The 18,297-nt window shown below is 35.8% G+C and overlaps 1 protein-coding gene across 1 annotated transcript; it reads left to right on the top strand.

Annotated features, from left to right (window-relative positions):
• The first annotated feature begins 202 nt into the window (after positions 1-202).
• Positions 203-16,992, top strand: DDX4 (DEAD-box helicase 4). Its single transcript, XM_032213782.1, is given in 20 exon segments — positions 203-331; positions 1,179-1,242; positions 3,293-3,367; positions 4,567-4,608; positions 6,573-6,665; positions 6,936-7,019; positions 7,359-7,394; positions 7,734-7,778; positions 8,005-8,147; positions 9,356-9,508; positions 10,122-10,276; positions 10,963-11,092; positions 11,983-12,149; positions 14,011-14,114; positions 14,117-14,155; positions 14,594-14,638; positions 14,641-14,692; positions 15,310-15,580; positions 15,669-15,776; positions 16,587-16,992. Coding segments are annotated over 20 exon segments (1,983 nt in total). The 5' UTR covers positions 203-235; the 3' UTR covers positions 16,668-16,992.
• The last annotated feature ends 1,305 nt before the right edge of the window (positions 16,993-18,297 follow it).

Here is an 18,297-nt window from a genome sequence, read left to right as displayed (position 1 = left end):
AGCGGCTGCCAGGCAGGTTGCCTGGTTTTTGGGTTGTTGTTTTTTTGGCGGGAGAGGAGCAGCAGGAGTAGATGGCAAAAAGGGGCCTTCTGTTAAAGGCAGAGCGGCGACTCCGAGTTGGTGGGAGGAGGTCTCCCTTCGGCCATATTAAGGGCTGCGCTTTGCCTCTCCTCGGTTTGACGCTTCGGCTGTTTTTCTCTCTTGGCAGGAAGACGTGGAGTTGGCCGGCGCTGCCATGGGTGACGAGAACTGGGATACGGAGTTTACAGAAGATGTTAGTAGAGAGGGAAGCCGGGCCTTGCCGGTTTTCCAGCCCAGCTTCCAGAAGCCGGTGGGTGTCTCTGGAAGTTTTAAAGCGTGCTTCGTTTTTCCAATATTTGGGTCAGATGCGCGCTGACTTACTCAGACTAGTTTTTACAACGGGTGGGGAGGTCGGTTGAAATTTGAAGCCCAGTAGAAGGATTACTGAACAATTCGTCAAGTCGGGGAGGAATAAGTTCTAATGCCTGGTTCCCTGTTATAAGTTTCCTATTAGAGATTCACCCAGTCAAGGGACGCTGGCGCCTAATGTTAATGATATAATTATCCACACTTCCTCAACTTCAGAAGGTGGTGGTTTTACTATAGGCAATATCCCAGAACTCCAAACCTGCTTTTAAAATGTTCTGGAAACTTCCGTCCCAAATTCTGGGATTTGAATGACTTTGAGTGGCATGTGGTTATATTAGCAAACCATTGTAGATTACTCCTTTGTAGTCTAAAGTGTTCTAAATCACTTTGCCACTTGATTCTCCTCCTTTGTGGAACAAAGAGTAATTTTACACCTGCTTTCTGTTTCAAAACAAATTGCTTGATTAGAGGTTTAGATTATAATTCTATTCAATTTGTTTGGGAATGAGCCATGATTCCAAGTAAATGACATTTTTTTTGGCTATATAAATTGCTGTTTCTAAGCCACTGCATTGTTACCAGTAATCACAGATGGATAGGGAAAGAGAAAGTGTAATATTAATTATATTCTCCAAGCTGGACTACTTAAGGAAATAATTATTCAAAATGTTAAAAGCCAAATTCTGTTTAAGCCAGATGTATTTATTATATTTACAAGATAACTGACTTTTAGAAATTTCTTCACATAACTGTTCCTGTGTGGTCTGATTCTTTACTTCATCTTGTAGGGCAGCATATCCATGAGAACAAATGAAAGCTTTTGCAATTTCACTCAGAGTATAAAACAGCCAGGTATGTGTTAAAGAATATAATAATGCACGTTTTGAAGAAAAAAAAAGATGGTTGCAAATAATGAAGTTTTAATACTTGCAAGCCCTTATATAATATGGCCATGACAGTCCTTTTATGACAAGGTGGTCTCAAAATTACATTGTACACACAAGCCCAAGAGTTGGGAGGGGTGTGATATTTAAGTTACTGGTTAGTATTGTGCTGTTTCCTTTCAGTTTTAAAATGAAATCATTTTGGTTGAAAGAAAATTCATCTGAAGAGTTAGAAAGTAATATATCTTTGTCGAAGATGCATAATGTTTTATGGACTGTGAGATGTATTTGGTCTTCAAGTGTATGTTGGAGATTGTCTATCAAATGTAATAACTCGGTGGCAATTCTGATTAGTATTAAGTACAGTTACAAAAATGAACTTCCTTTTATCACAATTGAACCTTCTAGAGATTTGCTGGAGCTGTGTCTAAGGTTGTTAGAGGACATATGGAGCTTCAGTCCTGGTTCTGTAATTTATAATCAAGAGAAGAGAGAACATGTATGAGAAAATGTGTGGCTAAGTGATTTGTTCATACCACTGAATTGATAATGTTTTACTTAAAATTAATCTCAAAATAGTTTAAAATTCAAACAAAAGAAGCAATAAAAGAAAAAAGCAGAAAAGACATTCTAAAATATCACAACAACAGTAGCTTATTAAAATGCTATGTTTGATAGCAGAAAGAGAATAAAATGTCATTAGGTGTACCTTTCTGCTGAAGGCATTTGAAAGTTGAGAAGTCACTGCTGAAAAATCACTCCTGTTCCCAGGGAGTCCCAGAACAGGCCTCTAAAGAGGATGTGAGTAAGAACACAGAACTTAGGATGTGAGTAGGAACACAGAATTTTGAAGGAATTCTTAATAATGAAGGGGTTGTAGATTAAGAAACAGAATTTCCTCTTTTTTTCTGTGATTGCAGTTGCTTATTTTTGGTTTAATAGGTGTTGGGCCTTTGATTTTTCTGGTCATGATAGAGATTGGGAAAGTGGGGAAAGGGTTATATATGAATATACCAATGAATCTGGTGAATCGAAAACTTATGTGCTGCTTCTTTCCATACCTGGAAACTAAATGAAGTGTAGGGGAGGGGAGGGCATGATCTGCGGATTCTAATTCTATGCATCACAGTAAAACAGAAATCAAGTTACTACCAGCATCTTGTCTTTCCAATTTAGGCATCTTGCCAATTAAGAGATTGCCTTCATGTATGGCTCCATAAATCACAATTGTCCTGGATTGCAGAATCATGCACACCATGTTATTGTATTCTACTATGCATGAGTCCAGGGTGCGTTAAAACATTGAAGTACATCAATTCAGCTTTACAAGCAAGCTATGAAACAAGTAATACAATGATTTTGTATAAAGGAAGGAATACATGAGTTTGGGATGCTTGCTAGTAATTAGCCAAAGTTTAGTTAATGAAAACCAATGTATCTAAATTATGGTTTTGAGTACTTTTTTAAATTGAGCTTTCTATACTCTACTCACATATTATCCAAAACCTAATGTTCATTTAATGTTGGTACAAATGTAAATTCTCCACTGCACTTTGCAAACCAGGGTTATGGCACCAGATTGATATAGCCAGCTTATTCAGCATACAGATACTAGCAATAAATATGTGGACAAGATGCCTGTGTGTAAATATACTTTAAATGATATATGCAATCTATATACAGAAAGTAGTTGCAGAATCTAACTTAATTTTAGAAATTCCAGTGAGTCTTAATGTAGATGATGGCTGCTGATATAGGAAAATCAGTGTAATCAGTGCTGCAACTAACTATACCTAGATCCTTCTTTTACCAGCATTGAAACTTCATCCATTGAACCCTAATTTACTTGGAAATAAGCAGTAACTAGCTGGGTAACCATAGAACATTGGAAAATGAAACAGGCCGAGCAATTATACTTAACTTGTAAATGATTTTACATGTGTGAAAAAACTGACTAGAAATGCACTTAACCATTTAAAATATTTATTATTATTATTTATTTTTATTCTTTTTATTAGGTATCAGAGAAAACCGTAATGGTGAAGAGAAACAAACAGGTGGATTTGGAAGTGGAAGAATTTTTGGAAACAGAGGTATACTATAATGTAAAACTTTTATTTGTCATTTACAGAAAAGATTATTGATAGTGTTTGTTTAATGTGTTTTAATAATTTTTCAGTGAGGCCACTCCCTTGCTAATCTACATTTTTGTGCTTTATTTTTTTAAAAAAAAAAACTTAATATGACACTTGGTATTTTTCTCTTTCTTTCTTCCCTTTGCCCTCCCCTTCTCCCCTCCCCAGTGTCGCTTTTTGTGAGATGGGTGGCCATATAAGTTTTATAAATATTTTTTTAATTTGTATATAAAAATATTTTAGAGACAGAAAAAGGGAGCTGATTTCTTAAAGTTTGAGTACTTCTGATAAAACAATATTTAGTGTAAATCATAAATGAGACATATTTTTGCATTTGTGTTTACATGTTGTATGAAACTGAAAATACTGTTTCAAATTGTGAAACATTCCATTCCATTGAGTTTGGTGAACTGTTTCAGATTGTCCACAGTTCGACCTAAACAAATCTGCAGGGAATCTTGGAAGATCTTATGGGGTGAGCAGCGCTAGGCTGGTGTGTGCCACTCCTCTGCTTTTTCTATGTGCTGACCATCTCTTTTCTCAGCATCTTCCCTTCCTTGTCTCCCCTCAGCTCCAGTGATAGCACAGACCCGTTGGCTCACTTGTCCTCCCTCTCCTGTCTCTCCTCCACTGTTGCCAATGTCCCTGCAGGCCATTTCCAGAGAACCCCATCAGCCTTGCTTTCCTTTGCTTCTATCCCCCTCTTGCATGGAAGAACCATAATAGTCTCTGTATAAAGTAGTTTTGCTTGTGAACACATATCTCATTTTAGTCATTAAACTCATAAAACCAGATGTTTCTGCATGAAATGTTTTATGCTCAGAATTTATTATGTAATTAATTCCTTCTGTTCCATCTAAAAGAACTGGCTTTATTTCCTGTTTTAATTTACATGGTTTTGGTGTATGTGGAAAAGAATGTAGATTTTAGAAAATATTTTCAACTCTAGAAAATATGTCCAAATAAATATATCTACTGCTCAGAAAAAATCATGACCTAAATAAATAATACAAAATTAAGAAGTCAGAAAAAAGGATAATTAATATGGGTACTACTTTAGAAATCTGATTTTCCATAGTTATTTAATTTTTATATAGTTTGAAAAAAGAATATCATTGTCAGCTAATATTATTATTAATTTTGTATAACTATACTAGGAAATGGGTTTGAAGAAAGAAAATCTTCAAGTTTTGTAAGAGGTAAGATTACAAACCTGAATCAAGTAATAATTTCCAATCCAGCTAACAGTAACCCTCTACGGTGGAATAAAACAATTAAAATTTGAATGTTACTAGAAAACTTGCATCTAATATTAGCTGTATCACAGCTAAAACAGTAAAATTACAATTGAATTCATGATGATCTATGTTCATTATCATAGGCAGGCATAGTTGGGTTAAAGCTACTTTATGAACCACGGTGACGCAGTGGTTAGAGTGCAGTACTGCAGGCTACTTATGCTGACTGCAGTTTGGCAATTCAAATCTCACCAGGCTCAAGGTTGACACAGCCTTCCATCCTTCCAAAGTGGGTAAAATGAGGACCCAAATTGTTGGGGGCAATAAACTGCTTAGAGGGCTGTAAAGCGGTAGTAAATCTTAAATACTATTGCTGCTTTAGCAACGTAAGGACATTTTCATTATTTTTAAAAATGTTAACTAACAAAAATATTTTCCCTTTATTAGAGATGGTCTTCAATTTCAACCATAATGGATCCTGCCCACTATGGTCGCAAGTTGTGATGGTTGTTAAGTGATATGGCCACTTGATCCCCTCAATGACTCTTATCCCTGCTCTCCCCTATGTAGTTTTTAGGTGGAGAATAGGGTACTTTAGGTGAGGGACGCAGTGTAAACCCTGGTGCAGGCCCAAACCAATCTGCCCTGGTCCTCCCCCACATCCTAATGTACCCCTGTGTTCCACTTCTCACCTCTTGGGGTCCTTATACGCCTAGGGCCGTGATGGTGAACCTATGGCATGAGTGCCGGAAGTGGCACACAGAGCCATCTCTCCAGGCACACCAGCCGTTTCCCATTACTCTTCTGGGTTTTGGCGCGCACATGCCAGTTGGTCTTCGCGCGTATGGAAGCATCGGAAACCAGAAGAGCAGCTCCCTGGTACACATGCACACTCCAGGAAGCAGGTCTTCCGGTTTCTGGCACATATATGCATGCTGGCCAGCTGGTCTCAGTGCATGCATGTCTGCCAGAAACCGGAAGACCAGGTGACCAGTGAGCATGAGCATGCTGGAAACCGGAAGCTCAGCTCGTGTGCTGGGGAACGGCTCTTCCGGTTTCTAGTGGTCCTATGTGTGTACACCGGGGACGGTGAATTGCTTTTCTAGTTTTCCGTGCTCCCCCACCCGCGTGCGTTCTGTTTCAGCACTGGGTGCTGAAAAGGTTAGCCAACACTGGCCTACGACATGCCTTTTTACCCCACTAGTCCCATACCCTCCTCCCCAATACCTGTCACTGATTCTTCACTTAACTATATGTTTGCAGCTTCAGAGCTTGTGGGGGTAGGAGGGTAGTCTGCTCCATTCCTTGGCATTCATGCAGACCACATGCCTGGAAGTTAGTGCCATTTTCTGAGCGGTTTACAAATGTCAGAATATTGCCCCCAACAATTTGAATTCTCATTTTACCAACCTCAGAAGGATGTAAGGCTGACTCAATTTTGAGCTTGTCAGGATTCAACTCGGCTGTAGGCAGGGCAGAGTTAGCCTGCAGTACTGCATTCTAACCACTGCAGCATGACAGCCTAGATAATTAGATAATGATCTCTAATGATAAAAATCTTTGTGGTAGCATTGCACTTTATTGTAATTTTGTTTTGTTTTTTCTTTTAAGAAGCACATCTGGTTTGACTCATACCCATTTTGCATGTTGGGGAGTAAATAGTACTTTATTAAATGTTTGAAACTGTGCTCCAGGTGGTCCTTTTCCACTATATTGGATAGAGGCTGAGTTCATACACCAGATTAGCATATGATTGCTGTATTGCTGAGTTACCCAGTTACATAGTTTTGAATAATGCTTTTACTCATTAACCAGCTCACAAAGCATAGTTTACAAACTCCAGTTTACAAATTAAACCTGATTTGGTTACCACTGTTAGTTTTTATTTAGTCTTTCTGAAGCAAATGATTTCTCCCCCACATTAGGTTTTCAAAGAATGAATGATGACAATAGTGTTCTTCGTAGACCTGGAAGAGGATCATTCAGAGGTGATAGAGGAGGATTTGGGCGATTTACAAGTAAGTATTATAGTTTGGAATAATTCAAACATTGCGTGAGCCAGAAATTTCTAGAAATGAATGGTAATTAGTATTGCGCCTAAGAAACATTTACAAATGAATACCTGCTAAAAATATATGTGCTAAAAAAAGTAGAAAAATATTGGACTGGAGTTTTGAGGCTTAAGAGCTTGAGAATTGTTGTAACATGTTATGTTAGTTAAAATGTATTGAACATCTTTTCCATGAAAAATGTAGCATGTAAGACTGAATAATCTTTGATTATTATAGCAGATGATGCAAATATGAAACAAGATGGAAGACAAAATTCTGTCGGCTTAGGTTTTAAAAGAAGAGGCTTTGGTATTCCATCAGGTAAAAATTAATGTGAAATTTTTTTATGTTCATTTTTTCTGACTTCATCTGAATAAAATTATTGGCAATTGATATATTTAAAAATGCAAAATAGTGGAACAGAGATGAGATCATAGATAAGTTCAAGTTTTTGTGAATTTGGAAAGAGAAATCTGGTATAATGCAGATGTTCTACCACTACAGTTTTCTTTATTCTTGACCATACATTTTCAAAGTATGCCAAATAAATTAAAGTACAGAAACATCTCAACAATGTAAATGAATGTTGTAAACTAATTATGATTATAATTTGTTTATCACAGTCAAAATCACATTATTAAAACATATGCATTTTTTCAGGTGAATTTGAAAGTAGAAGAGAATTTGAAGCCAGAGGTAAAAATAATTTTAGTTTATGTACTACCTATTGCCCTCTTATCTGCTTCTGTTATTTTATGTTATTTTCAGCAGATATGACCTTTGTTATCTGGAAAGCAACAATTTAGATGATAGAGACTCTTTTTATAAAGAACACTTGTGAATTCAGTTTATTGCTTGATTTTTGAAATAGAGATTTAACACTAGAAATTTGTGATATTTCTGTGTGTGTGTATTATTCCTGAACATTCCTTTTCTGTTTCATTTAAAATTCTTAATTTGAGAATGATCCATATAGCTCCTATATAACTTCAAAATTCAGTTCTGCTCTTTGTAACTTAACAATTCTTTTAACAGGGGACTACAAAGAAAGCAGTGAAGAAGCAAATGTAATGGGAAGAAGTAAGTGTGTTTTGAAAGTAAACAAGTTTTAAAGTTCCTTCTATGTCCTATTTTTTCCCATCCAAATCATTTTTTATTTCATCAATAAAGGGATATGGAAATCAGATGGTAATGCAGGAGAGGTGGTATTGTAAATATGTTATATTAGAAAGAATGAAAGCAGATAAGTTTTTGGCTTCACATACAGAACTTTTTGAGAATCAGAATAACTTTCTTGTATTTGCAGATCCAAAGGTGACATACGTACCACCACCACCACCAGATGATGAAAATAGCATCTTTGCACATTACCAGACAGGAATAAATTTTGATAAATATGATAATATTCTTGTGGAAGTTTCAGGGCTTGATCCTCCACCAGCAATATTGGTTAGTGAATGTTTAAAATTCTTGAGAAAAATAAAGAGCTGAAGAAAACGATAGTAGTTTTTAAGCTCATCAGAGTTTCACAATTTATCAATAAGCTTTGTAATTAATTGGTGAAGAAAACAAGGTATCTAACTTATTATACATTAGTAACTTGAGGGGAGGGTTAAGGTTGTGCATGAGATAGGAAAAAAATGTTTAAAACCAAAACCAAATTTTTGCAGCCCACATCTTTTATTCCATTTATTCCACTTCCAGTGTTCTAGTGCTGCAGGATCCATATGCCTAGCCCAAATCTTTCAAATTTGTCCCTCCTTTTCCTTCAACTTAATCATCTTCCTTCATGGTTTTAAGAGTGTCTTCCCTCCCTTTCTCCATGCCAAATTATGGGCCTAGCAACAGCAATAGCACTTAAATTTATATACTGCTTCATAGTGCTTTACAGCCCTCTATATGGGTCCTCATTTTACTCACCTCGGAAAGGTGGTAGAAAGCTAAATCAACCTTGAGCTGATCAGGGTCAAACTCTTGGCAATGAGCTGAATTAGCCTGCAATACTGCATTCTAACCACTGCACCACCATGGCTCCTATTCCATATTGCAGTGGCCAACCTGTCTTCAGTGATGGGCTGCTGCATGGTCACAAGGGTTCGGCGAACCCTTAGCTCTGATCGCTGGCTGGGCCTGCCCACCCCCCCCATGTTCTATGCTACCCATTTATACCTTACTTTCTGGCTTGTTGGCTGTCCCAGCTGTGTTCAGCACTGCCCCTGCTGTTCTCACTGGAACTGCCTGAGCTGATTAGGATCTGGTTTGACGCTTCATTTCTGTCTCAAAGGGGCCCATGTGAGTGAAGCGCACGTGCACACCCACAACCAGCAAAACCTTGCAGCCCACCTCAGCCTGTCTTCCTTGGAGGCAGTACAGAATGTACAATACAAAATAGAAAATACCTACAATCAATAACTTCTGATTAAAAATGAAAATATATAATTAGTGCAAGCCTTGTCATTAAAATTAACATAAAATGGATTGTTGTTTGTTCTGATTCTGTGAAGAATTTTAGGCTTTTTTTTTAGCTTGCTTTATGAGGCTATGCATGGGGTTATGGTTTGAAGTAACCCATAAAACATTGAAGTTGTGATATGCTAGTGTTTTAAAATTATACTTTCAGCTTTGCTAATCTAGTTTTCTATTTAATCCATTTTTAGAACTTTGAAGAAGCTGGTCTGTGTGAAACCTTAATAAAGAACATAGATAAAGTTGGATATTTTAAACTTACTCCTGTGCAGAAATATAGTATTCCTATTGTGCTGGCAGGACGTGACTTAATGGCCTGTGCACAAACAGGATCTGGAAAAACAGTAAGCGCACAATACAAAATTCTGTTGAGGTTTGGGGTGGATTTATTACTATTTCATTTTTTTTTATTTCAACATTTAAAGTTTTTAAATTAGTGACTTGGTCCTTTGTATTAATATTTCATTCTCAACACAGCTGCAGTTTTCATTTGTGAAATATTTTATTAGTGAAAACACTAAAATTGAAATTAATATATTAGTTATGAAAGTTTATGATTGAATAACAACTTTAATTAATTGGAAGCATTTTAAATTAAAAAATAAGAATATTCTTGATATTTGATGTACTTCTTTAGTAAGCTAATATAAAATTCTTAATGTTTAAATTAATTCTTTTAGTATGACTGGACCATCTTTGTGGCACAGTTTTCTTAGTACTGTTTGTGAATCCCTTTTCATGATAATGAGATTTATAACTAAATCATAGTTCTTTGACATTAAAAATTAAGAAATCCTCATTGTTTGAAAGTAGATGTTGGACCTTTATATTTTAGGGTACTACTTAATTTTTTTTAAAATAAACATCCAAAATTGAATTAGAAAAATGTACTTTTATTTAACTTTGTCATGTACTGGAAGTGCAGCATTTCTAAATTGTAATATATTTGCCCTTTAGGCAGCTTTTCTTATACCAATTTTAGCTCACATGATGCGAGATGGAGTGACTGCCAGTCAATTCAAAGTGGAACAAGAACCAGAATGTATAATTGTAGCACCAACTAGAGAACTGATAAATCAGATCTTTCTGGAATCAAGAAAATTTTCATATGGGTAAGTGTGTAAACTAAATCACAATGGCTGAGTGCTCCCACTAAAGAAGAAGTGCTTATACGTATCTACTCAATATGTATCTAAAGTTAAAATGTCATAATGGTTGCGAACACTGGGAACCTGTCTTGGATTGATACAGTGGGATGTATTTGCTTAGTTAAGCGATTTTCCATCTTTCTGGGAGTAACCAAAGTTGTTGCTGATTCATGTGCAAATAATCAACATTTTATTGTTATATGCAGAGGTAGTTCCAAATCCTGGTGTTACCAGTTCACTACGTTCGCCCGAACCAGAAGTAACCTACCTCTAGTTATATGTAATAGAAAAAGCTGAAGCCATACTTAGAAATAATAAAGAAATTATAAGTATTCACAAGTTTATAATAGTGCAGACTGGGCTAGAGAAAGGTACACAAATGAATCTGGCTAGTAAAAAATAGTATTTATATATATTCTTACATAATTGTACTCCTATATTATCTTAAAATAATATAATTGGGTCCACTACTTAATTTTAAATTTGGACCATCAAATGTTGTGGCTTAAATATTTCAAACAATCAAAGCAATATAGTATTAGATCTGTTACTATATCACAGAGATTTAAGGCTTCGTTATTAATAGTAATACAACATGTGTTCACTGTTTCTAACTCTATATTTTAATTATATATTTTCTTGTTAATTAGAACTTGTGTAAGACCTGTTGTGATTTATGGAGGCATACAAATGAGCCATACAATTCATCAGATAAAGCAAGGCTGTAATATATTGTGTGCTACCCCAGGAAGACTTTTGGATATCATAGGCAGACAAAAGGTAATAGCTCTGGGTCACCATGAATAGAGTGAACATTAAACTTTATGACTGTTCAAACTTCAGAGTTAACACTGTTTTATTGCAAGGGTTAGATACAATTTAAAACAAGTTTTTACTGAGGAGGTTATGGAGATGAGTTAACAAATTCCAAATTGATTCACAAAAAGGTACTTGATATGTGATAAGGCCAGTGATAAAATACAGATTTTGTTAAAGCTAAAAGGGTGAGAACAGATTCTCACCATTACAACATAGTGCTGTGATTTTTTTTCAAGCTAGGTAACATGATTGTTCATAGAGAATTATCTGTAGAGATTCTGACTCTCCGGAATCTTTACTGTGTTTGCTAATCCTACCATCCAAGTTCATTTAACATAAACACTTAAATAGATTTGATACTTATCTGGAATGTTGGACATGTAAAATTAAAGGGAATGAAGAACCATAGAATGATTTGTATATGAAGGAAGGGAAGGGCAGCATATGAATTATGGATAAAATGAATCTTTAATTATTAAATACTTTTATTTTTAAGAAATATAAATCATAGTCTCAAAAACGAACAGCAAAGTTTTCTCTACTGACAGTGTAACTGAAGGAGGTTACGTTGGTTGCTTCATTTCTGTACTTAAATGGTTGGCCTATGCCTCTTCAGTATTCCTGTGGTATGGTAGATACGTTGTAGGTGTTAATATAGCAGCATCTAGGTATAATTAATCGTTTGTGTGAGATGTCTTTTAAGCAAAATACGGGAAAAGATGTAAGGTTTTATATCTATATTTATATTTATATTCCATATAAGTTTGAAGACTAGTTTGAGTTTGTGCAGCTATCACAATTATGCATTCTTTTTTTCAATTTTTTCTTTTATATCTGATTTTTTCTAAAAGATTGGGCTCAGCAAATTAAAATATTTGGTGTTAGATGAAGCTGATCGTATGTTGGATATGGGATTTGGCCCTGATATAAAGAAATTAATTTCATCTCCAGGCATGCCCTCAAAAGACAATCGCCAAACATTAATGTTTAGTGCCACTTTCCCTGATGAAATCCAAAGGTATGTATTAGCAATTCATTTTAAAAATACAGTTTACAAGGTGTAAATTTCAGATAATTTATTCCAAGTGAAATCACAAATACACATGCTACCTTGCTAAAATTTTGAATCACGATTGCTAGGGTTTTTACATCTACTTTATTTAATCTTGGAGGAATTGACTCTTCATAGAAAGCAGCTTCTGAGTTAAGTAATTGTTTGGAAGGGTCCCTATTATTTTTACAAGTCATATTTGGACAATAACTTTGCAATTTAAATAGTATATTTATAGAAGTGGCTACTGGTATTTTTACATACATTTTACTAACTACAAGTAGTCCTTAATTTATAGCCGTTCATTTAGTTAGTTACTGTTTGAAGTTAGAATGGCACTGAAAAAAGGGTTTTACATTTTAGGAGCCATGGTAGTGCAGTGGTTAGAATGCAGTATTGCAAGCTAATTCTGCCTACAACCAGGATTTCGATCCTGACCAATTCAAGATTCCGAGGTCAGTAAAACGAAGACCCAGATTGTTGGGGACAGTATGCTGAAACACATTTGTTAATTTAGTAAACTGCTGGAGAGTGCTGTAAAAGCATTATGGAATGATATATGTCTAAGTGCTAATTTTAAAGTGCTATTGCCATTTTCCACACTTAAATTGTTGCAGCATCCTCATGATCAAAATGTGGATGCTTGGCAACTGGCATATTTTTATTAAGAGTTGTGGTGGCACAGTGGTTAGAATGCAGTACTGCGGGCTACGTCTGCTGACTGCCGGCTGTCAGCAGTTCGGCAGTTCAATTCTCACTGGCTAAGGTTGACTCAACGTTCCATCCTTCCAAGGTTAGTAAAATGAGGACCCAGATTGTTGGGTCAATATGCTGACTAAATCACTTAGAGAGGTCTGTAAAGCCTGTGAAATGTATATAAGTCTAAGTGCTATTGCTATTTTGGTTGCATGTCCCAGGGTCATGTGCTCACTTTTTTGATTGAATAAGCAAACTCAATGGGGAAGCCAAATTCCCCAGCTTAATAATCTTGTTACTAATTTAACAACTGCAGTGATTCACTTAGCAACTGTGATAAGAAAGGTTGTAAAGTGGGGCAAAACTCACTTAATTGTCTTGTTTAGCCACAATTTTGTTTTGCTTGAATGTGGTTGTAGGTTGAGGATCACCTATATAAAAACATTAATACTGTCGATCCTTCTCCCTCTGGATGCCCTACTTCAAAATAATTTAATTTAATTTTACGGAGGCATGGTGGCACAGGCAGCTGAAGGACTCCTGCATCTGCCAACCAGAAATAGTCGATACTCTGTCAGTTGTAGTCCTGCTAGCATTGCAGGATGGGGTGAGGTCCCATTCCTTGCTTCCAGCTCTTGCCCTGCCCACCCAGCAGCTGAAAACATTATTGTGAGTAGATAAATAGGTGCCACTTTAGTGGGAATGTCTAGCTGTGCAGGAAAAACAGATGCTGGACCTGTTCGGACATGAGGTGAGGTCGGCAAAAGAGTCCTGGAAGATGTCATTAACCTGAATGCCATTAGTCAGATGGTGCATGTTGGTTTTCCCCCATGGTGCATCATGAATAAATGTGCAGGTGGGAAACCAAACTGTCAAATGCATTAAACATAGATGCATTTTATCTAGACATTTTTGGTCAAGAAAGGTTTGTGCCACCGCTCAGAAGGTCCTGTAATTCATTATACTCCAACATGTTTCAAGCTCCCTTTCTTCAGTGCAACTTTGCTTCTTAGGACTTGATGATATCCAGGCTGTCAAGACTATTCTGTGAAGTGTAGTTCACCTTGATATATGCATGCCATATGAAATATATAAATAAAATAAAACTTAAGTTTTATTTCATTGTTTAAAGGCTTGCTGGAGAATTTTTGAAGACAGACTACTTATTTGTTGTTGTTGGACAAGTAGGAGGAGCATGCAGTGATGTTCAGCAGACCATACTTCAAGTTAAGCAGATGACAAGAAAGAGAAACTTGTTGAAATTCTTAATGAAATAGGTACTTGAGGCCTTGTAATTGAAATATATTTTTTAATGTTACTAATTATTAAATTGATACAAAGCTGCCAAACGTGTAGTGTAGCATATCATTGTTCAATAATATAATATGTTCAATATGGATTCTCCACAATGTTCTTTTTCTTCTCCTGACCAGTTCATTGTATAGTTCTAGGGTGATCCATCAGTTTTTAGGAAATAAGTTTTCTGTGCTAAAGAAGGTTGCAGGCTGTTTCAAAAAGTTATGTAACGGTTGTTATTATAACAGAACCATAGGAAAACCCCATTTTATGAATGATCACTATAATGTCTCAGAACAACTATCATCACTGAGATGAAGTTGTGGGAATGAAGTTGAAGGGAGTATGCTAAGTAAATATCGGAGTATTTATATTTACATTTTTGAAGGAGAGTAAAACATTACTGTCCTGCTTTATAGGCAATGTACGAACTATGGTGTTTGTGGAAACAAAGAAAAAAGCAGATTTTTTGCAACTTTACTTTGCCAAGAAAACATATCAACCACAAGTATTCATGGGTGAGTAAATTGTGGAGTAGGCAACATTTTTTGTAACACTGAAAATGGAATTTTAGAAGAAATTGGTGGTCATGGATGGCTTCCATATTGGTTGCCAAGGCCAATTATGATAATTCTGCTTTCAGAGGTTAAATTGGTAATTATGTTTCTTGTCACTTTTTACTAGCCAAAAATATGATGTTGCCCTTTTCCGGGGAGAGATGGAGATATTTCCAAGTACTTGGTTGCAGCTATTCATATTTCTCATTTCTAATAATGGTTAGGCTCTAAATAGAACCCAATGAATTCTTAGCAATGTAGAAATAAATGTTTCTTTTTAAAAAATTAAATAATTTTAACAGCAGGTGGGTAAGGAAGCTAAGAGGGGTTGTGGTGCCTTCCATTGATCTAAACCAAAAATAACCATGAGCTAGTGATTTCCAGAATATTAAATCATTTTTTTCGTCTTCCATTGAGTCGTTTCAATTCCTAGGGCCTGAGGTATTCCACATTCCTTGTCTCACTACTGTCACAGGGCTACTGAAATGCTTAATTAAATTGTGAAATTGAAAAAGGTAAACAAAACAAGTTATCTGTTAAAATTGATTTGCAAATTAAAATTTTTATTCTATTTTTAGTGACCGGGAACAGAGGGAAAGAGAAGAAGCACTTCATTATTTTCGTACTGGAAAATGCCCTGTTCTTGTTGCTACATCTGTAGCAGCAAGAGGTCTGGATATAGAAAATGTTCAACATGTTATAAATGTTGATCTTCCTTCCACAATTGATGAATATGTTCATAGGATTGGACGAACTGGACGTTGTGGTAATCTAGGCAAAGCAATTTCTTTCTTTGATCCTCAAGCAGATAGTCCTATTGCACAGCCCTTAATAAAAGTGCTCGCAGATGTAAGTGTCTTTCATTTCCCAATTTTTAAATAGTTTTTAAACAGACAATAGTACATATGTAAGTAATAATGCAACTTTCCTTTTTAAGGCTCAGCAAGAGGTTCCAGCATGGTTAGAAGAAATTGCTTGTGGTTCAGGTGGGATTGGTTTTAGTAATCCAAAGGGAAATGTGTTTGCAGCTGTTGATTCCCGAAAGGTAACTTTTAAATAAACCTGGTTCTTACCTAAACAGTGGTTAAGTATTGTAATTTTGAAAGACCCCTGGCTCCAAACAAATTCGGAACCTTAAAATATTTCTCAAACTAAGGTAGAGAAATATTTGTGGCCGTGGATATTGGAATAGGCATAGATGAGGAAGCAAGCATTATAGAACAAGAATAATAAGGAAAGTGATGTATGTGGAAGTAACCATTTTTAAGGTTCTTTACACATATATTGTTAAAGTGGTCGGTTAAATGATAATATAGGATATACAGCAAATATTAAGTATTCTTAATTTTGAAAAAAAACAATTGGGGCAACTGGACTAGAAGTCTGATGGAAAATAGTAATTTTTAGGGCTTTTATAGACAAACCAAATGCATTACTCTATCAGTGGAAGCTGATTGAGCATCACAATACAGAAATGGGACTTCATAGTTCCTTGTATTTCAGGCTATCTGTGAAAAATGTTGAAAGGTTGTCAAGTAGGTTAGAGAGCAAGAATGTAAAAGTACTGACGTGGCATTTAGGGCCACAGGCCACATGCAGCCAGCGGGCAGTCCCAGTTTGGGAACATTGGAATTGGGGTGCAGGGGTGGTGCAGTGTTAGTGGCAGGAGTGAGGCAACATGTCAGGACAGCAACGGCCTTCCACAACAGTCCTACTTTCTCATGTGGTGCCTTGGGACAATTAATTGCCCACCTCTGTTCTAATACAATCTTGAAAATAAAGATAGCACACTGTTTCCTGGCAATATACAATTTTCTTTGTTTTATCTGAAAAATCTGAATTCCGTTTCATGTAGGTTTTCTGTAACAAAGACAATCATCACAGTGGAGGATTTGCAGCATCGAATATACTTGTAGCAGATGAGTCCTGGGATTAAATTCTACCCCTGGCAATAGAACAACGTTGTACTATACAAAATCTTCTAAACAGAGTAGTTTTGGGAAAACCTGATTGGATTCTGGCCAAATGTATTTGATTGTCTATAATTTCAGTGGAATTTACTTCTATGTGTTTAGGATTATTATATGTTTAAAAAAACTATTGATGTTGTTGCCTTTCCCTGTTAAGAAAAGGTTAATTTCAGGCATTTGAGTTCCTTATTTAGCAAATTTAAGTTTAATGGTTGTGTGAAATAACACAATTTGTTGTAAACGACTGTTATAAATGACTGTAGAAATGATTACTAAAAACTTGTAATCATGTTCTGTGCTGTGGATTTATAGAATCTAGCTCAATTCTGACAGTGCTATTGGGAATTGTTGATTTAATAAATATTTTAGGATTACATGATATCAACTCTAAAAATACAAACTTTCTTAACATTTATCAGTTATTGATCTGCAACCTACACAACATACATTGCATTCACAAGGCAGAAGAAGTGTATTCAAGCAACTTGGAACTAAGGAGAAATTTCCTGACAGAAAAATTAATCAATGGAACAACTTGCCTCCAGAAGTTAGGAATGCTCCAACACTGGACATTTTAAAGAAGATGTTGGATGTCCATTTGTCTGAAGTGGTGTAGGGTTTCCTGCCTAAGCAGGGGTTTGGACTAGAAGACCTTCAAGGTCCCTTCCAACTCTGTTATTCTATTCTATTTTGCTTTATGCTGGTTATTGTAAGCAAACTTATTTGGAGTTTACTGAGTCATCATCCATTTCTTAGGTACAACAACGTTGCATAGGCCTAAATTGCTTTGTGAACAAGAACTATTCAGATACTTTTAAATAATTGGTATATTTAAAGTTGAAGGGTACATTTTTGAAATGATCTTGATGAAATCTCCAGACAATTATTTGATGCACTGAAGTGGCTCACTACTGCAGTGAATTTTTCTACTGTTGTTCTTCAGGGACATGTAATTTCTCAATAAATTGATGTATCTGAGGCAGAGCACTTTTTTTCCACATATGTAAGAAGATGAAAGTAGGCTGATGGAGAAGATTGGGGATAATTGGTAACATGTAAAGTCACCTTGCGGTGAGATGATCTGCAAACAAATTTAATAAACAGTAAGTGGTATATTGGCCAGTTTAGGACTTGATAGTCTATCTCTTAATGAGAAGAGGAAGAGTATAATTCTGAAAAAAAAAGATGCTTCCTTTTCCAGTCTTAGTTGATAGTTCTCAGAAATGAAGACAGTAAAGAATGGAGTTTAGGGCCATTAGTTTAGGGATTAAATTTAAAGCCCAAGACATGACAACTGAAACTAATGAGATTAAGTTGGCAGGAAACCTACAAGTAGCGAACAAGGTAGCCTTTACCCCTCCCTTTTTTTTGTCCTGCGTTGCTCAGTTTGATCATTTTAGATACCAAAACTATTTGCTCAATTTAATGATTACCAACTTTGGTACGACATTTTCAGTGAAACACTTAACTCACTCTTAAAAGTTTTCTTTTACTCCAGAGATTTTGTATTTAGCACCATATACTCCAAAGACATCTGAATGTTTTAAGAAAAAATCTGGAATAGTTTGAAAAATGAATTCCTAGATAATTGGAACG

The sequence above is a fragment of the Thamnophis elegans genome, chromosome 3 (genome assembly GCF_009769535.1).
Source record: "Thamnophis elegans isolate rThaEle1 chromosome 3, rThaEle1.pri, whole genome shotgun sequence".
In the NCBI taxonomy this organism is placed as follows: domain Eukaryota; kingdom Metazoa; phylum Chordata; class Lepidosauria; order Squamata; family Colubridae; genus Thamnophis; species Thamnophis elegans.
Note: the sequence above shows the minus strand (reverse complement) of the source record. Positions and strands in the feature narration are given on the sequence as shown.